The sequence below is a fragment of the Aspergillus piperis genome (assembly GCF_003184755.1).
Source record: "Aspergillus piperis CBS 112811 unplaced genomic scaffold BO85scaffold_18, whole genome shotgun sequence".
NCBI lineage: Eukaryota > Fungi > Ascomycota > Eurotiomycetes > Eurotiales > Aspergillaceae > Aspergillus > Aspergillus piperis.
The window spans coordinates 182,197-203,672 of record NW_020291608.1 but is presented as its reverse complement, the minus strand read 5'-3'; the positions used below and the strand labels follow the sequence as shown (position 1 = coordinate 203,672).

General features: G+C 49.4%; 8 protein-coding genes across 8 annotated transcripts; 4 read left to right on the top strand and 4 right to left on the bottom strand.

Annotated features, from left to right (window-relative positions):
• Window positions 1-2,065: 2,065 nt before the first annotated feature.
• Window positions 2,066-2,814, top strand: BO85DRAFT_452069 (uncharacterized protein). Its single transcript, XM_025660737.1, has 3 exons — window positions 2,066-2,322; window positions 2,396-2,474; window positions 2,545-2,814. Exons 1-3 carry the CDS (start codon window positions 2,154-2,156, stop codon window positions 2,645-2,647), a joined length of 351 nt encoding a protein of 116 aa, XP_025512567.1. The 5' UTR covers window positions 2,066-2,153; the 3' UTR covers window positions 2,648-2,814.
• Window positions 2,815-3,388: 574 nt separating this feature from the next.
• BO85DRAFT_441090 (WD40 repeat domain-containing protein) lies at window positions 3,389-4,015 on the bottom strand (the record flags this gene model as incomplete). Its single annotated transcript, XM_025658796.1, has 2 exons — window positions 3,389-3,838; window positions 3,899-4,015. 2 exons carry the CDS (start codon window positions 4,013-4,015, stop codon window positions 3,389-3,391), a joined length of 567 nt encoding a protein of 188 aa, XP_025512566.1.
• Window positions 4,016-4,094: 79 nt separating this feature from the next.
• On the bottom strand, window positions 4,095-5,582 carry BO85DRAFT_452067 (MmgE/PrpD family protein). The gene has a single exon (XM_025660736.1). It carries the CDS (start codon window positions 5,104-5,106, stop codon window positions 4,150-4,152), a length of 957 nt encoding a protein of 318 aa, XP_025512565.1. The 5' UTR covers window positions 5,107-5,582; the 3' UTR covers window positions 4,095-4,149.
• A 1,287-nt stretch (window positions 5,583-6,869) lies between these two features.
• On the bottom strand, window positions 6,870-8,282 carry BO85DRAFT_378765 (cellulase family protein; the record flags this gene model as incomplete). Its single annotated transcript, XM_025656314.1, has 4 exons — window positions 6,870-6,958; window positions 7,026-7,593; window positions 7,651-7,824; window positions 7,875-8,282. The coding sequence occupies 4 exons, from the start codon at window positions 8,280-8,282 to the stop codon at window positions 6,870-6,872; spliced, it is 1,239 nt and encodes a 412-aa protein (XP_025512564.1).
• Window positions 8,283-10,368: 2,086 nt separating this feature from the next.
• Window positions 10,369-12,106, top strand: BO85DRAFT_403247 (FAD-binding oxidoreductase). Its single transcript, XM_025657218.1, has 4 exons — window positions 10,369-10,613; window positions 10,672-10,882; window positions 10,956-11,709; window positions 11,765-12,106. The coding sequence occupies exons 1-4, from the start codon at window positions 10,425-10,427 to the stop codon at window positions 12,006-12,008; spliced, it is 1,398 nt and encodes a 465-aa protein (XP_025512563.1). The 5' UTR covers window positions 10,369-10,424; the 3' UTR covers window positions 12,009-12,106.
• An 801-nt stretch (window positions 12,107-12,907) lies between these two features.
• Window positions 12,908-15,581, top strand: BO85DRAFT_403244 (S53 family peptidase). Its single transcript, XM_025657217.1, has 8 exons — window positions 12,908-13,142; window positions 13,240-13,503; window positions 13,554-14,015; window positions 14,065-14,182; window positions 14,229-14,319; window positions 14,373-15,004; window positions 15,071-15,213; window positions 15,266-15,581. Exons 1-8 carry the CDS (start codon window positions 12,931-12,933, stop codon window positions 15,336-15,338), a joined length of 1,995 nt encoding a protein of 664 aa, XP_025512562.1. The 5' UTR covers window positions 12,908-12,930; the 3' UTR covers window positions 15,339-15,581.
• Window positions 15,582-15,663: 82 nt separating this feature from the next.
• On the bottom strand, window positions 15,664-17,265 carry BO85DRAFT_378659 (CFEM domain-containing protein; the record flags this gene model as incomplete). The annotated part of the gene is made up of 7 exons (XM_025656306.1): window positions 15,664-15,968; window positions 16,030-16,097; window positions 16,152-16,611; window positions 16,658-16,694; window positions 16,745-16,929; window positions 16,989-17,118; window positions 17,170-17,265. 7 exons carry the CDS (start codon window positions 17,263-17,265, stop codon window positions 15,664-15,666), a joined length of 1,281 nt encoding a protein of 426 aa, XP_025512561.1.
• A 2,610-nt stretch (window positions 17,266-19,875) lies between these two features.
• On the top strand, window positions 19,876-21,027 carry BO85DRAFT_452061 (uncharacterized protein). The gene has a single exon (XM_025660735.1). It carries the CDS (start codon window positions 19,932-19,934, stop codon window positions 20,769-20,771), a length of 840 nt encoding a protein of 279 aa, XP_025512560.1. The 5' UTR covers window positions 19,876-19,931; the 3' UTR covers window positions 20,772-21,027.
• The last annotated feature ends 449 nt before the right edge of the window (window positions 21,028-21,476 follow it).

Below are 21,476 nucleotides of genomic sequence, written 5' to 3'. Positions count from 1 at the left end.
ATAATAGATAAGCTTCCAATGCCTAGCTACCTTGTATCAAATTAAGCTTTTACTCACAGTATGTCTATGTTACCAAAATCAACTCAAAACATTACAGCTCATCACATTCATCGACAATAGTTAAGAGTTTTGTCCTCAGGCTACGAGCACCAGTCCACGAAGGTGCTGATAGGTTCCTTAATACCAAAGATGTAGGTTCAGGCATCAATATTTAGATAATTACAGACTCGGTCCATTGATAGACATGGGCGAGCCTAGGAATCCCGCAGGTATCTACCATGATGACGTAGTCACTTGGAGAGCTTTGATATAGCTGACGTGGTGTTGGGTAGTGGGACACTCTATACTCTGCTCAAACACTTCAGAAACTGTTGACCTGGACGCACCGGAGACTCTGAGATAAGGCGCCGACTTGACGCGGAGATGATCCGAACTATAATGTTTCTGCCCTCTGAACCATAAGCAAGCTGATTTGATGAGCTTCTATGGCATGATTGTTCCTTGACTTCCCATATAGCCAACAAAGGGGGAGGATAATGATTGGTGCACAGATTGAACTTGATCCTGTCGGGCGATTCCTTCAACCGATCGGGAAGGAGAGAGCCCAGCCACAGGGACCAAGACGTTCAGGTCGACATTACTGGCTCGCAACTTCCAGGCAAAACAGAAAATAACAGGCAGGATTATGGCTGAGTCTGTTTCATCGAGATGGTGGATATATCTGTTGGTGATTTGAATGATACTCCAGACTCTCAACAGGTGAGCGACCTTCTGATTTCCATTCACACTGTACTATAGCTATTTTGCATATAGAATCCTGAGCATGATCAAAGCTCTGTCCTGCGCGTGTTAAAGGTTCAAATGCAAGACAGATACTGGCCCTTAATCAAGAACTTCAGTACCTGACAGAGCGCCTGCATATGGCTTTGCTTACTTTGTGATGCATATATGTCAGCACTACTCCTATGTAGGCCAAGACGGAGCATACCCTGCTTAGGTATGAGGGTTGAGGATCTATGGAGTGATTTGGTAAGCGCAGCCTGCAATCGCCGCCTACGCACGGTTCAGGTACCCGAGCAAGCCAATCATCCGCTCAGGAACATCCAGCTATACAGCCTAAATAAGTTAGCTTCCTTCCTTGCTGCAGGGTCGTGGGGCGAGGAAGAGATCCTGAAGGATCCCTTCGGGCTTCATTATTCATCATATGCCGAAGATTGGGGCGAATAGCTTTAGTGGCATTGCCCCATTACACGCGTTATGTTGCCTAAACTGCAGCTTCGAAATGTACTCTGTTACCTTTTTGTTCCCGTAAAGGAACAATGGATAATGTTTTCTTTAGGTGTTGTTGTGTAAGGTACTGCGCTAAGCTTTTCGATTGTGCTGTCCCTGGGCATTATACGGTCAAGTACTGCTTCAAAGTCTGATAATTGTGATGTGGATGTGGCGCGCCGGCCCGTCATCAAGTGACACATGAAACGTGGGAATGCGCCGAGATTTATGTAAGCCCTTTTTGGATAATAAGAGCAGCACAATTACTCAATGCAGTAAACGCTTTGCGACACAAGGCTCTCATCTATGCTTCAAAGCTTTCTAGATTCAGAGACCCGGCTGCATTGATGAGCTGATTTTGTGGGGGCACTTCATTTCTCGATGGCAGGTCTCTGGCCCTCCACACTGCACGAAGAAGTTCACTGGGGGCGGAGTACCTTGGCAAATGTTAATGTCAGGGAAGAAGACTGAAGGAACCTTGATGTTACATCTTGACTGGTTGGTCTATTCATGCTGCGCCATCACATACCAGGGTTGTGATGTAGATGCTGGGGCCGGATGATGGAGGCCAGACGAGGAGACCAGTAAAAGACGCCTCTCGGTAGCTATCTACAGTTCATCCACATGTTCCAGACTCACAAGGCAGAAATTGGCCCCAGAGTAGAGACATATTGTTGGTTTCTGTACAAGTCGTAGAGTTGGGGGAGACTTGGAGTCTTGAGATAGAAGTCCCAGGAAAGGGTATAAGTACAGCGCTCTGGTCTGGAGTATCCTTCTCATCATCAACAACAACAATCAGCTTCTCTAAGAACAGCTTTCCAACAACAATCCTCTCTATCTATCCAAATCTTTCAAGACTATCCCGTCTACCTAGATCATTCAAGATGCAATTCACTGCTACCATCCTGATGCTCGCTACCGCCATCACCGGCGCCATTGCCGCTCCCGGCGCTCTCGAGCAGAGACAAGACACTATCGAGATCCGGGCATGCGATGGAGAGAACTTGGGAGGAACCTGCAGCAAGATTTCCATCAAGACCCAGCATGACTGCTGTATGTAACAATCACCCAACCCCGTTCATTTCTCCTTTTCCGCCTTCATAGCTGATCGTTTGATTGCATCTAGTCAACCTGGAAGACAAGCCAGTCAACGACAATGTCCACTCGGTCTGGATCCCTACGGGATACCGTTGCCGCTTCTGGGAGTATGTTCTTCTTCTTTGTGTTTTGATGCTGACATCCCTGGCTGACTTGTGCTTCTTTCTTGCTCTGTAGGTCCGACCGCTGCAACGGCGGTGGCACTGGCGACATCCAGTCCAATGGAAGCAACAGCATCTCCTCCAACCGCGTCCAGTCTGTCAAGTGCTACATCAACTGAGCCACGGTCTGTCAGCAATAGGCAATGGATGAGTAACGGATTTGGCTATTGCGGGATCTGGTACTCTCGGCTTATTGATGATAGCCTGCTATTCAGACGTTCGGAACAATTGCTAAGATAAGACTAGTATTTCGGATTGTGCAAATATGTATTACTTAGGATTCTGCCTTTAGATTATTATCAATTCTTTTATATCCATATGAGACGCAAACCTGACACCCGTTGTAGCCCTTCTAAACTAGCATTATTTGCTTCACAATGGATGAGCCAATCACACGGTTATCTCGAGAACACAAACATGAAGAAGCATTATGGGAATAATCCTTAGAAGGCAACGTTTATCGATATTGAAATATTACGATCTAGCAAAGTCGGTTTGGCTCTGAAGTTATACGATGTCAGAGGTACCTACTACGAGGCCTTACAATATTCGTAATTGTGCAGTACCTTGTGAATCTGGTATATAAGAAATGCCGTTGGCCTCTTCCACCTCTATTTCATCCTTTGCTTCTCTTCCACCCAAACACTTGCTTTTGCGCGCCTCTTCTACCTCTATTTCAATCTTTATTTCTGTTTCTTTCAAATATATGTTTCTACATGTCTCTTTTGACTCTAATCTTTACTTCTATTTCTTTTCTTTTTCTTTCTTTTTCTTTCTTTTTCTTTTTACCCCCTTAAACTTGCTTTCCTAAAGCCCTTCTATTTAACCTGTCTTTTGAAGAGATAAAGAGAATCAAAAGATCACCAGAGATAGAAACGAAACCCTGCGTAGGATGAAAACGCAATTATAGCTACTCTGCCGCTCGTGTTACCAAATGCGATAATACCGTCTTTAACCGTTGAGGAGCTAGGTTGATAAGTGGGAAAGAGCCAGAGCTCTCTTTGACCTTGAATATTGACCCATCGATCTGCTCCCAGAGATACCACTATCCCTTTTGTGGAGGAATATGATAAAAAGTCTTCGTAGCCGATATAGATATCAAAAGAGCCTATGTTGGTTCTCAATAGCGGCAGGTGCTCAGAAATCTCAGTGACAGTGACAAAACCATCAGTGCTCAAGGTATGCTTGAGAGTGCCGCCACATGCATTCCACATCTTGATCGTGTTATCAATGAAGCCTGATGCCAGAAGCTGGCCTTTAACTGAGAGTGCGACTGACCGAACCCAGCCAGAATGACGCTCCAGTGTAAGCTTGAGAGTGCCTGTAGCAGTACCCCGCACAATGCAATGGTTTCCGTGGTGAAGTCATACAGGTCCGGACTGGCTTTGACGTTGTGGTCCACATAGCTGGTGTTTGTTGGCTTCAGCAAGACCAGTGGGCAGGGGAACCAGCAGAGCAGCAGCCGCAACTAGAGCAGTAGCAGCCATGGGGCGAGACATCGAACGCACCATGTTAGTGCCTGGTCTGTCGGGGCATCTCTTGAGGGGAGGTCATGAAGCCACCCAAGTCCGATACATGGTAACTGAGATTATATTCTAACCAGTGGGGAACCAAGCAGCATCTATTGAAGCACATTCGCTGTCTCTCCTCTCAGCAGCTCACCCAGAACAGCCACTACATCCTCCACTGCCTCCAAGTTCAACACTGTTTCCTCTATCTTCCTCTGCCTCTCCTGTGAGATCACTCCTTTTGTAACAGCCCGCCACTTTTCTAGCACCTCTTCGTTTGATAATCCAGGATGCACCCCTCTTGGTGCCTTTAACATGGTCTCCAGTATCTCTCCATCTTCAAAGGTAATCCTCACCCGCTGTGCCCATGAATGACCAAACTCTTTAGCCTCTCGACACTCTATCATCTCCATCACCTTCCACAACTCCTCACGATTCAGCTTTCCTGGTGCAAACTGTGCTGGTACTACCTCCCAATCCACTACCTGCAATGCCACTGCATATGGCACACACATCTGTGCTCCTGTCACATTAGTTGGCTTCTCCGGTGTCCAGCCACCCTTCTTCATAGCTGCCCTGGCCATTTCCGCCTCAATCTTCACCATCTTCTTCCACTCCTTCATCTTCGCGGGATACTTAGCCTGCAAATCCCTAACACAATCCACCGTACAATGCGAACCTGCCATTAATGCATACGGCTTCTGCCGTGTCTTTTCTGAGTGCCATACTTCTCCAAGCCCCTTACATACCTCTTCTGGGAAGAACTTAGGATCAGAGTCCGCTCCATGTGAAAATGTCTTTAGAAAGCCCCCAGATGAGGTATCAAAAACATCCTTAATCCCAGTAACTCCCTGCTTTGCTAGATATGTAGCCAGCACACCACTCCGTGATGCAAAGCCATGCTGCATGCGCTTAACCATACTCTCAAACTGCGCAGACATAAGCCCACAGGCCTGTGTGCATGCTATGCCTAAAGCATCTTCAATTTGCGCAGCAGAGAAACCAAGAAGCTTGGAGACGGCAGCTGCAGATGCAGCAGGACCAAAGATTGCACCGGAATGCCAGCCCATTGTAAGCATGTGCGCTCCACCTAGAGCATGCCCTACGCGAGGACCGGTTTCGTAGCCGGCTACTAAGGCGGTTATCAAGGCACTCCCAGTGACGGGGGTATTTGAGCTGTGCTCTTGTTCTGCAGCAGCGAGGACAGCAGGTAGGACGACGGAGCAAGTATGAATGGGGGCTTCGACGTGTACATCATCTATTTCGAAGCCTTGGAGGAAGGTGCTGTTGAGGAGGGCGGCAGCACTGGGTGTCAGGGTCTATTGTCATTATCATTGTTAGTAACTTAGCCTTGTCGATGCCCACTGATACTTAGCGTTGGGAATCATTGGAAGGGATTCCAGGTATACCTCATTCCATCCAATCACGGTACATTTACCGCGTCCTTCGATGGCAGTGATAGCGTCGTGTGCTTTCACAGACCAAGGAAGTCGCGCGCCCAGAAGGGCGCAGGCTAAGCCATCGAGAATTTGGTATTTGGCTCGCGTACGTATCTCGATAGGGATGGAGTCCGGGGTGAGTTCTTCAAGCCAGGTGGAAAGGGTGCGGGTCACGGAGCTGTCGGTGGAAGCGGAGGGAGAATCTGTGTGAGTGGCCATGTTGATGGTCTGGATAGATGCTTGGTCCTGATCCGTGGTAGGCCTTGGGAAGGAAAAGGTAGAGAAGATGATGAGAGATGTGATTAGTGCTGCATCGCGGGGGAAGGGGAGTCATTTATAGCTAATATTCAATAAAACAAAAACAATGCTTGATAGAGTCGGCGATCGCGACCGATACTCCACTTCTTCGCTGAATTATGCTCTAAGTAACCTTTATGGCCTCCTAAATTTGCAGTCCAGCTCGGAGCGGAGTTTGGAGACGGCGCAGAAATGCCCCGGATCGACTGGACCAGCTTGTCGGTAACTGATTCCGATTCAATAGTTTTGTACGGAGTAAAAGAAGGAAAGATGGAACCTCGGATATAAGTGGCAGATCGTTAATCTAAATGATATGCGCGACTGAGAATTTTGGAATGACCTATTTGTGCCGATCTCCAACTATCGTATTCTGGCTTGCCGATCGCAGCAGCCCAACACAGACTAGCAAATCATATAAACGTACATATGTAAAAATCTCGCAGACCGCTGTTTCGCGCATTTTCTTCGCTTTTTAATCCTTTTCGGAGGTCAATCAGGCCTTAATACCAATGGGTAGATTTTGCCATCTTACCCTGTCTAGACTTGACAGGGCTCGCCCGGGCCCACTCGTGATCGGCTCAGGTTCGGGCTTGGTTAGTAGATAAGACCTGCCAGCCTGAAGTTACTAGTCCGGACCCGCCTGCCAAGCTTCGAATCCCCGATCAAGCTGCCAAATATATCTTTTGGTTTCGGTATTTTAAAGCCCCTATTGAATCTGGTTCAACCCTAATCCACTGGGGTTGGTCATGGTGCACCGCATATGCGGCGGCATTAGGACTTGGCAGATTTGTAAGGGCTGAGTTTCTTGGTATTAGATATAGTATAATTAATTCTCGGGATACAGTGCCTTTGCACTCTAAATATTAGATATAATTAAAATTTGGAGAATCAATAAGGAGGGTAGTTGAAAGAACACCCCGGCTGTGCTAGTATTAGCGAACATAGATACCTACATACATACTACATAGGAAATGTTGATTGTGTAGAGTGAAAGGGAAATGAGTAGATTGCTATTGCTGGACTCTCGCAGGACCAAGTTCAAAACCCTTCGTTACATGGACACCAGTATACCGACGAGGTCAGTTAGTATCCCAAACCTATCCCAGACTCGCGTTGACCATAGGAATGATGCCATTATCAATTGCCTCGGTTGATCGCCAATCAGACCACGTATGATCTAGGAGACCTAGTGATGAATAATTAGTCACCTATCGCGGACTGCTGACAGCAAGGATAAGGAACGGTAAACTTACCCCAAGTCTCATCATAATCCTGTATTCCCTGGCGGATATAATAACTGCCCGAAAGCACCCAAATCATCCACCCGGCATGAACACTAGGCAGCCATTCCCTCAGGCATGAGGCATATACTCCCGTATAGGTGGAATCATCTTGCTCGTACCCGAACTCTGTCATCACGACCGGAAGCACATTCACGATGCTCGAGTCGTCCGTCTCTAGGGCATCGAAGCCATCGCTCAACAAGCTAGATGAAAGACTACTGCAGCTTGTAGCAGATGAGTCATAGTTGTGAAGCTCTAGTACAATTTTATCTTCAAAGTCGAAATCGCTCTTCTTGAAGACGGTGCCGTCGCCTAGGTCTGAGGCAGTCGGTATCGGTGAGAGCGTGACATCGTAATTGAGACCTGAGAAGAAGAGGAGTAGGTCTGAGTTGACGGAGTGAACTTGGTTCGCGTTCTCGACCATGTTGCTGTACCATGTTTCCCAGTTGTAGGTGTTGTCTGCAAGTGTCGTGTTGTCGTCGGGGCTGCGAAGTTCGTTGCGCATGCCAATGCTTTTTACGGCGGGCAGGGATTTGACCTGTATCGTATTTGCGTTAGGCCTGAGGGCTGAAGATGGGAAGGGTATGTAGCTTACGTGCTCGGCCATATACTTCCAACCTCTGTGCCAGTTGCTTACGTTGAAGTAAGTATCTCCGAACCAGGCGTTTCCATCGGTAGTCGAGCAGCACCAACTTGCTTTGGAGACATGGTTGTCTAGATGCACGTAGATACCTTGGTTGTAGCATTCTTCGGCTACTGCATCGTATACCTAGACACTTTTAATATCGAATGTAATGAGTTCTGAGGGATACGGCTTACCTCCAGTCGTGTAGTATTTTCCCCAAACTGTGGGTTGTTACTGACGATATCGTCGTAGATCTTGGTTCCGTTTGTTTCGCCCAGAGCGTTGATCAAGGACGTTTTGATCGGTACGTCCGCTCCGGTCTCGTAGATGTCATCGATCATTTCGATAGCAAAAGTAAGGCGAATGACATTCATGCCTAGATCCTTGATCTTGCCGACGATGTACTCGATGGATTGATACTGCAGCCCTTCAGGCAACATGGCCACCTCAGCACCGGGCCAGTTGACCCCCGCATAGGTGACATTGTTCCCGTCGGTGTCGACAACCCATCGACCTGAGGTGGATAGAGGAGAAGAAGAAATTGAGGCGACGAGGCCTGGTGCTGCGAGGCAGAGCAATCTCAAGCTGTTGCCAAGATGCATTGTACTAGGTGCTGCCTGGAGTTAGCTCGATTTGTCCCCTCGGGGTGTTCTGCAAGGCCCATTTATATAAACGCTTTACATGCGACTTCCCGGAATTCTGCATAGTGAATGCACATCCCCGAAGCCCCTGATGATGACCGCATGATCAAAGCCAGTTCCTGAGGATGTCGCCAATAAGAACAGTAGCGCAAAGCCTTTTCCGGAGCGGTTGTCTGCAATTCGCGGACATGTCCGTGGATAAGCCTTGATTGTCAGGTTCTTCAGGCGGGGAAATGCAGGACAAACATGTGTCGGTCTACGCAACACGCGTTGCAATATAACCGACTGGGGAGGAGTGCCTGAGCGATATTTGCGGGGAGAAATTATCCGCCTATGGATCTTAAGGTTTCTCCTGTCTTGGATTACTTCAGCATCAACTGCAGATCACAACGATCTTGCACGCTCTGGTAGCTACTTACTGGCTAAATCCGTTTGCCTCCGAGACTATCTTGTTAACCGAAGACAGTGCACGTAATATTCTATGACTGCTGGCCGGCTAACTGCTCACCCAACAACAGACGTTAATTCATTGATAGGGTAATTGGTAAAGAAAATAGAAGAATCAGGTCACTGCAGAGTGTTCTCCGAGCGGGGTTGTATCTGCTGATCTTCTCTTCGTGCAATGACGTGGGCGGTCGTGCTGAAGCTACTTACTAGGGTGCATGCATGCCCCGCCCTGGCGGGTAAGCCATTAGAGGAAATTAACCGATGGAGCTGGCCATTGCTGCAGTAGAGGTGGACGTTTTGAAGCTGCAGGGACCTTGCAAGGAAAGGGTTGAAGTACAGCATGGGCTACTCGCATCTTCATGTTCATTCTGTTCGATAATAGTTCATTTTGTGCTCGCCTGACTGCCTTCTTATAACCTCACCAATAAAGGAACGTGAAATGGAAGTTCAATGATCCTGCAGGTCTGCAGAGAAACCGAACAAATTGTCCATTATTTTATATCACAGTCATGAGCAACTGGATAATGATTGAAACGTTCTACCTGGGTAAGAATACCATGCCATGTACTACTGAGTCAACGGTAGGTTGTGGGAAGGCCAGAAACTGGGGCGTGACACTGAAAACATCTTCTCCCAATGATGGACAGGCGCAATATCCTTATTACATCCAGATTTAATATGGTCTTGGATTAGTAGTAACCTAGATCCGAAGCTGACTTGAGATGTCCGCAGTACATACCTGCTCCCTGGTGTAAGGTGAGTGAGTATTTCAAACGCCGAGCCCTCATGGATTTTGGTCTTGATGGATGGAAGGTCATGTGCGCCTCGGGAAATATTTCGCTCTGAAGATCACAACGCCTAACTTATAAATGCATATATTATGAGAAGATATCTACTTCATCCAGTGGCTAGAGATATTCGAAGAAACATGAAGGATGAGAGGATGAAAAGTAGAAGCGCAAGGCTGTAAGGCATCAAACAGGCCGAATCGGGCCATCCCACCCATTCCTGCCGCCAACCGGCATCCCATCAACTCGCTCCTTTTCAATTGATCTTCTCCCGTTATCCATCTACTTCACTAGCATCCGAGTAGATGCAATTATTACGATTGTCATCGCTTAGCTACAGGTACTTGCGCGGGTATCTTTATCACTCTTCGGTAAATTTTTCTCCCCGCCTGACACCCCGCGTCCAGAGCCACGGTTAGTGTCAGCCGAGAACCTGCAGTTGCTGACAGCAGAATATCCCACTCCCCTGGTCGTAGCTGCACACTTTAACCCTATTCTAATCGATAATAGGTGCCCCGTCTAGTCTAGGTCGTGGTTGAACTCGTGTTCAGACCTTAACATGGGTTGCCTTATGACGTCCCTCTGACCGAGATTGCTACAATGCAACCCCACAATATCAGTCTAAGCGCTATGTTCTTTGTCGACATGGGCGTAGAAACGCTGGAAAGAGGCGCCATGAGTGATGGATATTCTGTCACTTCTCAGTAAGCTTACGGCTTAGCAAGGCAAGCTGACGTGGGTCTTGGCCCCCAAGCTTACCAAGCTGCTGGAGGGGTCTGCCTACATCTACATCCAAGTCGACCCTCGTAACCCTCCATCAAATGAACTACCACTTATCAACTTATCTTGGAGGTTGTGCAGCCACCGCATGACCATGTCCGACCACGTCCTGTCCCAAATTCCAGTCCTCCGGGGCGCCGTGGCCGCCGACTGTGAGATTTTGCACAACCCGAATGATGCACGGTTTCAGCAACGCTTAGCTCGATGGACTGATATCGACCGGAAAGTTCCGGCTGCCATTGTTCTACCTCGCACAGAGAATGACTGTTTGAAGACGGTAAGATGAGCCTTGCAAGTACACGGACGCTGAGATCAGCCATTAACACAAGACATAGGTGCAATGGGCTCTCAAGTCAAACATTCCATTCGTGCCAAAAAGCGGCGGTCATAGTCCCTGGTCAACCATTGGATCAGAGGGAATCGTTATTGATCTCAGTTTGTATTCGGAAGTTCGTGTCGATGCGGGTGCGCGAACAGCAACCGTGATTGGCGGTGTTTTGGCCAAGGAAGTGTCTGTGCGTCTAGCAGAAGCGGGTTTTTTCACAGGTATATATGAACCACTGGTTATTGCTCACTCCGACCTATTTGACGTCAATCCTAACACGGTCAATTCACACAGCACTCGGGAATGGCAACAGCGTTGGTGCCATCCCGTACCTGCTTGGTGGCGGGGGCTCGATCACCAATTCCATCACCGGCTTCGGATCAGATCAGATTGTGGCAGCGCGCGTAATCACAGCAAAGGGGGAGCTGGTCGAAGTTACAGAGGGGACGCATCCGGATCTGCTCTGGGCATTGAAAGGGGCTGGTCAATTCTTCGGCCTGGTCACTCAGCTCACGGTTCGTGCGCACCCCTTGTCGCTACTGCGGAAACGACAGGGCTTGATATGGGTGGGGGCCTTTATCTTCCCACTTGATCGGGCGGTGGAGGTGGCTCGAGTCATGAAGCAAATCATGGATGATCCCCAACACGCGACGGCGGGCCTCATGATGGTCATTGCCCCGCCACCCGCGCGCGTTCCATCTCTGGTGATCTCCGCCCGTTATACCGGCGATGAGGCCCCGGGGGTGCCGTTCAAGGCTTTGCATGACCTTCAGCCAACCGCTACCATGGGCAGAGATCTTCCTATTCAGAACGTCAATGATGAGCGAGAAGCCCTATGCGCCAAAGGTGACTTCAAGAGGTTCGGTATCGTGGGGTTGCATGAATTTCGCATCGACGGATTTGTTCAAGCCATCGAAGTCTGGAAGAAATTGATCCATGAGTGTCCCGATGCCATAAACTCAGCTTTCAACTTACAGTGGGACTCACGAGCGGTTAAGACGCCCGAGAAGGAGTCTGCCATGTCGTCCCATGATGTCCGCTACTGGCAGTAGGTTTTCTTGGATCGTTTTGACGTTGCGACGCTAACTGTGGATGTATTCAAGAGTCAACATTATCTGGCATACAGATGAAAATAACAGACACAAGGTCGACAAATACAACGATGAGTGCGTTGCTCTAATGCGGGGCCCGGACGAAACACGGTACATCGACTTCCAGAATGCGACCCGGACGGGTCCTATCCAGCGACGGTATCGGGGGGAAGCTCGGCTCAAAAAGCTTCGACAGCTCAAGAGAGAGTGGGACCCTGAGGGTGTGTTTACGAGGCAATTGCTGGATATTGATTGACCTCAAACGATGCAACGAATTGGACTGGTGATAAAGACGGGTCGTTGTGTCTAGAATTGAGGCTTCATGAGACTCAAAGAAAGTGACACTGCACTGGGGTTTACCCTCCGGAAATATTCTTTCATCGGCGTAGCTGTGGGCGACACAGGAATGAGAGATATTGCATGTCTCAGACACGCATACTGTCGGTCTCGCGTGTCTCGTAGCCACGACCGTTTTATCCGCAGCGACCCGCGTATCCGCTAGGCATTCAACAAGCTCAATAGGCGATTTTGGAATAGCCTCAGCAATGTGGTAGATTAGCCTTTCAGACAGCGAGAAACTCGCCAGCCCCGTCAGGAAGGTGAGCGATTAGGACCACAGAGAATAAGAAACAGAAATCAGCTGGCCGGCGGAAGCGCGGTGGTATCCGGCGAAGGCTTATCACGGCAGCTCAGTCGGTTCTCCGATGCTCCCCCGGTGGCCCTAATTTGGCATCGACGAATAGCTTCCATCCTTGCCCGGCTAGTGCCCGATAACACCAGGACTAACCGACGCGACGGCATTAGTTCCTCGATAGCGTGGGAAGACCTTGGAGAGACGCGGCCGATAAGCTGCAGAGGAGCTTTCTGTGGGCTGACCAGTGCCTATCAGCAACTGGAGACGCGGTGGACACCCCCGCCATCGCAAGACCGCCTCGACACCGTCCATCCAGGCACCATCGCAACGGCAAACCTGCCTCTCCACCAATCAAACCATGAATGAGATATTGCTAGCGGCGGTGAGAACAGTAGGTTGGATGTCGTAATTAATTCTCGCATTGTCCCTCACTGCAAGGGGCCCACTCCCGGAGCTCTACGGCGTTGTTACTTAAATTTGCCTTCGCGACCTGTCGGCCATCAGCCATTGTGTCTGGTTGCAATCGCGCAGATTCTATCTCAACATGTTGGTCCGTCAGCTTGCCCTGGCTCTGGCTATCGCGGCATTGTCCGATGCCATTCCGACGTCCATCAAGCATGTTCTCCACGAGAAACGTCACAAGCCCGCATCCGATTGGGTGAAGGGTGCGCGCGTTGAGAGCGATGCAGTCCTCCCTGTGCGCATTGGCCTTGCTCAGAACAACCTGGACAAGGGTTATGATTTTCTGATAGAAGTGTGAGTCTTAACCTACATTCCCTTCTGCCATTGAATCGGTCCTGTATTCAATGAAGGACCTTGAAGAATGAAGCATACTGATGTGAACACTGCGCAGATCGGACCCTAAGTCTTCCAAGTACGGTCAGTACTGGTCGGCAGACGAGGTGCACGACATCTTTCAGCCATCCGAAGAGGCTGTTGAGGCAGTGAGAGAATGGCTCGTCGCCTCTGGTATCCATCCGTCACGGGTCGTGCACTCCGACAACAAGGGCTGGCTCGCCTTTGACGCCTACGCCCATGAAGCTGAGAGGCTATTCATGACGGAATTCCACGAGCACGAGAGTGACCGAAGTGCTAAGATCAGAGTCGGATGCGACCAGTAAGTTCATTTCCTTGCGACGGTTGATTCAATCGTTAATTGAGATCTAGATACCACGTCCCCGAACACATTCAGAAGCACATCGACTACGTCACACCTGGAGTGAAGCTCACCCAAGTCGTGAAGAGGACCAAAAAAGTCAAGCGTGCCTCCCAACTAGCTCACTCCTCCAAGGCCAAGTCTGCTGCTCAAGGCTCGCAGCCACTTCCAAGCAGGGCCAAGTTCCTGCCTGAAGACCTCCGCGGCTGTGGTTACAACATTACCCCTTCATGCATCAAGGCCTTGTACCAGATCCCCGACGCTAAGACAGCGACCCCGAACAACAGCCTCGGTCTCTACGAGCAGGGTGACTACTTTGCCAAGTCTGACCTCGACCTCTTCTACAAGGAGTATGCGCCTTGGGTTCCCCAGGGTACCTATCCCATCCCGGCCCTGATCGATGGCGCCAATTACTCAGTGCCTTCATGGAGTTCCCTGAACACAGGTGAATCCGACATCGATATTGACATGGCGTGAGTTAGCCCCAGATTATACTATCAGCCCAATACTGATGCAGTGAAGCTACTCCCTCCTCTATCCTCAGCAAGTTACCCTCTACCAGGTTGACGACCAGCTCTACGAACCGGTCGAGGTCGACACAACCAACCTGTTCAACACCTTCCTCGACGCTCTCGACGGTGTAAGTCCACACCTCATATTCAGTCTCACACTGCTAACAACTCCAGTCCTACTGCACCTACAGCGCCTACGGCGAGACCGGCGATGACCCGTCGATCGACCCCGTATACCCCGACCCCCGCCCCGGTGGCTACAAAGGTACCTCCCTACACCACCTCTCCCCCCATAAAATACACCCTAACACACGCCAGGAAAACTCCAATGCGGCGTTTACAAGCCCACCAACGTAATCAGCGCCTCGTACGGCCAATCCGAAGCCGACCTCCCCGTCAGCTACACCAAGCGCCAGTGCAACGAGTTCATGAAACTCGGTCTACAGGGCCACTCCATCCTCTTCGCGTCGGGCGACTACGGCGTCGCATCTTTTGCCGGTGACGGCGACGAGAACGGCTGTCTCGGCCCAGAGGGCAAGATCTTCAACCCCCAGTACCCTTCCAACTGTCCCTATGTCACCTCCGTGGGTGGCACCATGCTGTATGGCTACCAGACCGTCAACGACAGTGAGAGCGTCATGCACGTTAATCTCGGCGGAACCGAAAGCAACTTCAGTACTTCTGGTGGATTTTCGAACTACTTCCCCCAGCCCGCGTATCAGTATGCTGCTGTGGAGCAGTACTTCCGGTCTGCGAATTTGTCGTATCCATACTATTCGGAGTTTGAGGTCGATGTTAACACGACCAAGGGCCTCTATAATCGTCTTGGTCGCGCTTATCCTGATGTCTCGGCGAATGGGGCCCATTTTAGAGCTTACATGGATGGATACGATTATCATTGGTATGGGTCGAGCTTGGCGTCGCCTTTGTTTGCGTCGGTTCTTACTTTGGTATGTTGATTATCTTACTTGGTTGCTTGCTTGGGTGGGGATAATGATGCTGACAACTATTTGCAGCTTAACGAGGAACGCTTCGCTATCGGCAAGGGTCCCGTCGGATTTGTGAACCCCGTGCTTTATGCTTATCCGCAGGTGCTCAATGATATCACTAATGGTACTAATGCCGGGTGTGGAACGTATGGGTTTAGTGCTATTCAGGGGTAAGTGCCAATTATTCGGTCGTTAAGAGTGTGTGCTAATTGAGGAATACAGATGGGATCCCGCTAGTGGCTTGGGTACGCCCAATTACCCCTTGATGAGGGAGCTGTTCCTCTCTTTGCCTTAGGCTCCACGGTAGCTTTCTGGATGATAGGTACTCAAGGGGTGTATATATGTCTGATGTGGAATAGTCACGATGCTAGGATCATGTGTAGACGAGTATCAATGGTTATTTATCCCACTTGTCAGTATTGTTAGGATACTCATGTTCCGTGTTTATGTTGAAATACAGAAAAACGTTCAAGGAATTGGTCAAAAGTTGACTGATCACTGTCCATTTATAGTCTCATGTATGAACATTATCAGAAAGCCTAACCCAAGGGATATCAAATAAACATAGGAAAACACTGAACCGATACGATATAACAAACCAAGAAATATATATAGATGAATTAAAACCGCTCATACCTCCCATCCATGTCGACCAAATGCACCGCACTCGTCGAATCCCGCTCCGACCGTGTCGTGTAATCAACGGAGATATTGACTGACTTGGAGATCTTGCTGTTGGTTACCCCCGAGGAGGCACCCCCGTTGTGGTAGAGAGAGTTGGTTCGGTCGTAGGTCCGTCGCTGTGTGCTGCCGGGAAGACCCGGAACGTAGTGGTTTATGAAAGCGCGGGCGGCGGGTAGACAGGTCGTCATGATTGCAATTTGGGATTCAATGACGGACCAGTGGATGAGAGGTTGGAGACCAGCTGTATAGAGTTGAGTTAGTGGTGTTGGATTGCAGATAATTGAGATGTGGAGAGGTAGTACCGGTCAGGTTGGTGGTCCAGCGGTTTTCCCAGAATACGATCACGCGGATGATGGCGATGATGGTTAAACTTTGAATTTTATTAGCAAGACGAAAATGCAGTGCATGAGCAGGTTGTGCTTACATGAGACCCATCATGAACATCAGTGCCACAGTGATCTTCTTCATCCATGGCAGCTGCAGCTTGCTCACTTCGTAGATCGGTAGGAGGACGATGACGACATCGACGAAGATGTTGACAAGGCAGTGGACTAAAACGGCCGCGATGAAATTGATGCATGTGCCGACCCCTTCGTATTCCCCAGTCCAATTATCCCAGTCAAGATGGACTGGCACGCATCGAAGCAGATCCACGAGGGCGAACGTGATACCGATGGCGGCGTTAATGCCGATGAGGATGTATGCGCATATGCGGAAAACACGGGACTGGAAGATTCGCAGCAGGAAGAGTAGGACGGATATCTTGCAGAGCGAGATTTGGATCTTGTACATCATCGCCAATCCTTCGAAATACTGGAAGACCAATGTAACGTGATGGAAGGGTAAGATATCCCAGGTGTTCATTCCGAATCCATATTTGATCACTGCTTTGTTAGACTATGTCAGGTTTCTGGAAAGATAGTGACTTACTGTATGTATTGACGACAAACAAACCAACTCCCAGTATCTACTAGCTGTTAGAAGCGTAACGGTGCCAGGTACTGAAAGAGCGCTTACCCATGCGATCGTGACAGTATAGTCGTCAAGTCCCCAACCACCAGCGAGGTTTGCGACCTTCGCCGCTATCCGAATAAAGAAGAATATCGTGGCAAGGATAGCCGGTGCAAGGGTGGAGGGATCAACAAGAGGGGGGCCCTTCTTGATGGGTTGGTCGCATTCCAATTCATACAAATGTCTCGTGACTGCGTAATGTTAGGCATGTCTGAACGACAGTGTGAGTGGAGTGTAACTGGATGCTCACTATAGTATTCCAGTGCACTGCAGTTAGATAATGCGCAAGTGACTAGCGACGACTTGCTGGCATCGCCGGTGCATACACATGATGCATCGGTTATGGTGCAGTTGGGAGATTCTTGGTGCAAGCAAGACACCTGGGGACATGGTCAATGAAAGCGGAACCCCCAGGGGAGAATCCCACTTACCGCACACTCTGGAAATTCCGTGGCATTCGACGACACGGCGAACACAGACACCGTCAATGCTGCCAATACCGTGAATAACAGCTGATGTATCTTCATTGTGATATGGGATGTAACTCAGAGGAGTAACATCCCAGGACAGAGGCAACAGGCAAACGGGGAAGCTAGTCGGCGGAAAAGGGATTTCTCCCGGTCACCCTTTATAATCAATCTCCCTCGGCATCTACGCCATGTGGATTTCGAAACACCAGTCGATATTCGTCAGGAGCAAGCTTTTTTTTCACACGGGGGCGTGCTTGGCCCGAGTTCCCTTCCCAGTATATGTGTGGTCCAGACTCCCGGTTCGTCCAGCGATCGTTGTGATGGAGAATTCTGAGCGTATCGATTAAATGGACGAGTTGGGTTTGCGTCTCGAAGTGACGCAGCTTGATTTTGTGGATGAACATGCCTTGCACTGGCGGAAGTGTGCGCGATCCATTTTGCATTAGGACCGTGGGTTCAGTGAGACACGGGCGTTTCCACGAGGAGGGGACCAATCCGAGGGGGCATGGCTGGCTGGGCGATCGGATGCAGAACTGCATCCGTCCGGTAGAAACTTTGATTAGAGTGGATCCTACTGCCCGGTCCACTTGAAGCCGGATCTGAGACACCAGTTGGGAATCATCTGCCGATGCCCACCACTTCTCTCCAATCACCTAGCGACGGAGCATTTGGAATGCCGCTTCTCCTGACTCGGAGGAGCCGACGACCCTGTACGTCTCCCGCGCCCAGCTTGACGCCATGTCGCTTAGAGCCTTGGAGGGACGAAGATGGGGTTCTCATCTCAGCTGGGGGTATTCTCATGGCTACGGAGGCGAGAGGTCCTGACTCGTCTTGAGTTCTCGGCGCCATCTCGCCTGGATGTAGTTGGTTGCAGTGAAAGCACTGATGTGCAAGTGACTTTGGTGGTGAAACGGAGCCCTATTCATGGGTTGTGGGTGAACTCAAGGCACGTGGACCGCCTTCCAAGAACTTCCAAGAAAAAGCTCCGAGCCTCGGTCCTAGTCCGTAGAGACGTTGTAATCCCTGGATTTAGGGCACAGAGAGGCGGTTGTGCGTGCCAAAAAATGGGGAGATAATATCATTTTAAGCTCAAGTTAGCGCGCCAAGTGGCTCGTCGTTTGAAATTGATGTGTTTTTGAACACCGCTTGCTGTTCTAGAATTAGTTTCAATCAAAAGCTTTGCGCTAACCCAAGCCGGACTGGTTTCCACGTGGGCTGCCTCACTGCCTGAGGATCTCTCCCAATTACTCAGCATTGCAGTGGCTGACTGACGCGGTCATCGATCTATCAGAAACATCATCTCTTAAATAATTACCCACAAACCTCTCGCTGTTCGAGTTCTAATCTGCGAAATACCTAACATATCTGCCAAACACCTTGCTTGGCTCAATGACTAGACTTCTCCGATCTCTAATCTCCGTGCATCTCATACCAAATTAGGTCATATTAAATATGTGTCGATCAACCAAAAATAACTGCGTCGGAGTACTCCGTTAAATATATATCTGATCCACGGAAGTCGGTATAGTCTGCCCAGTAATTTCTCTTCACTGCCACTAGGACTATACTAGAAGGACTTGCAATTTATTTCGTGATACCCCTGAAAGGTGCACGAGCAAGGTAAATCAGGGGGTTGGTCAACTGGTACCAGCCTTGTCATGTCAATAAATTCTCCGTGGCACAATGCACCTACCAGGAAATCTCGATCAGATCTCATTTTATCTTACGGGATCTCACCGGATCTCGTCTATACAGCTTTACGTACATGCAGCAAGTCAACTGTTGATATGATCAATTTGCTTCCTAAGTGACAACCATCCAGCGTCGTCGTCATAGGTGGACCCGCTTTATATGGCCGGTGGGCGTTGAATTCCCCCGACAATTACCCGCCGTTGCCACTAACAGCAACTAGAACAAGTTTAAAATTCGGTCTTTGACAAGCTATTCCTCATTGTCCCTCTGCGAGAAGAGCATACTGAAGAGTACCATGGTGCGCAGCCATGTGGCATTTATTTCCGAGGACCCATATCCTATCGTGTATCCAGATAGAAGCCGTCTGGGAAGCGGGAAGCCCGCCAGCTTATGCTTATTATCATACTTAAATTGCCAGAAGATTAAATTATATTACTTACCCCATAGTATGCCTGGTTCGCGTCTGTTCATATCCCCCTGTGGCTTGAGATTCACGGCTATTGATTTCAATACTCCTTCATTGACCGGGATTTACCATGGTACTGTGTAAATAGGTCCCGGCCAACAAGAGACATATAATCGGATTCACCATGTCTTTGATGAGAAACTCATGATATATAGGACCCACCCATCTTGTCCTACATCAACAAAGTTTTGATGGTGTTGACCGAAGTGTTCACATTAGATCACTATATCCGCTCATTGCATCTACCGAAGACTGAATTCACTTGATGTTGGTCCAAGACACTGTACCGACTATATAATGCCTTTTCCCCCTCTCTGAACCCACTCGACATGATTTCACGGTTCCTGCAGGATGAGCGGATCCTTGCAAGCTGCAAGAAAGAATATATTGACAGTTGTATATTTAACCAATAACCACACCCCGATCGGGTTAGCTTACTAAGGGACTCCTTATCGCTATCAGTCGATCAGCTGATTTCAGCTCCAATTCGAAACAATTCCCTCGCGACTGTCTGACCTTCTCTCGTCAACAATCGCAATCCAGCAATGCAATATCCACCACTGACATGAGCGACCTGCTAAAGTCTCGCTGGGCTCCCAACCCAAGCGAGATTCAAGCCCAACCCGCCGTTCCTCCCATCACCACCCCTGCAATCCCACCAAAAACCATCCCGAAACCCAGCACCAAACGCACGCCATCCCCCGTCAAGCAACCCTCTCGTCAATCCTCCCCACGACCCTCCCCCTCGAGCCACCTTTCCCGCTTCATGAAAATCGTGGAGCGATTAAAATGGAAACTCCCATATTTGGCCTACGGCTACCGCCTCGCGACCCTCGACCCTGCCAGTAGCGACTTCGACGTCTCCCACGCCGAGATCATGTTCAAGCTCGATTTCCACGAATACTACTCCCTCCTCGAGCGCGCAATTGTCCACCTCCTCAGCGTCTTCGGTGTCTCTGTGTCTTCTGCTTTTGCGCGCAATCACCTCGCCGCGTACGGCTCCGCTCCGCTTTCGACCCACCGATACCATGCGAATGTGTTGGAAGCGTTGCAGGATGAGAATAGTCCATTGCACACTGTGCTGGGACAGGGCGAGGTTCACGAACAATTGCAGAGGGCGAAAGAGTTGCGGAACCGGTGGAAGACGGCGGATTTGACCAAGGAAGAGCTGGAGATGGAGGATAAGTGGGCTGCGAGGCGGAAGGGCAAGGCTATGCCGTTGGCGAGCTATGATATCGAGAAGATCCTCTCGGATATCTTCCAGGGCTTTGATGATGCGTATTTGCTTGCGCAGGAGCATGTGGTTGCGTCTGATGGGGCGGATAAGATGGATGGATTGTTGCAGGGAGAGTCGGATGCTGATTGGGATTTCATTGTCGATGCTATGGATTGGGAGGCTGTTTGAGCGGTCTGGGTGGCTGTCGGTTTTTGTTAGCGATGTTTCGGGTAACAATTGCATGGTCGGAGTTCTGGTTTGGGGGTTATCTGTTCTTCCCTCCGCTGCTTTGATTGTTTACCATGTGCAGTTTTTGTATAGTGGACTGTCGGGGGTATTAGTTGATGGATGTACAGGCTAGATTCATCTTAGGAGCAGACTCGCACTTTAGCATTGGCTATCTTGGAATAGGTATCAATATATCCGACCACTTGTGCGCTTGCAACATTCCGCTGGTAATCTCTAGTTGAATTTGCGACTACCTAAGGATTACTGCTGCAGTTGGTCTAGTCAAGAATGTATACCGGTACCGCCACCCGATCCGAGTAACATCATGATATGTATCATTCAGACATTGACTATCAGTGCAATTAGACTCGTGATTAGGCGTAGAAACAGGCTTGTGACTCGTGACAGAATCCCACTGAAACCCAGGCAAAGGACGTGATGCATCATGGAATCCTAATAATGACTCCAAATTGGATTGCCAGTCATTACATCGCCATTTGGAGAGGGTACATGTAACTTAAAATCGAGAGAAGAGGAAGGAAAATAAGAGTACGTCAAATGCCAAAGGGATGGGGGTATGGGAATTCTGTTGTCAAGGTTGGTCGTAGCGTCGTTACAATTAAGCGTAGTGTTCTCCTGCAGTCTCATAATTGCAGTAGCAGCTGA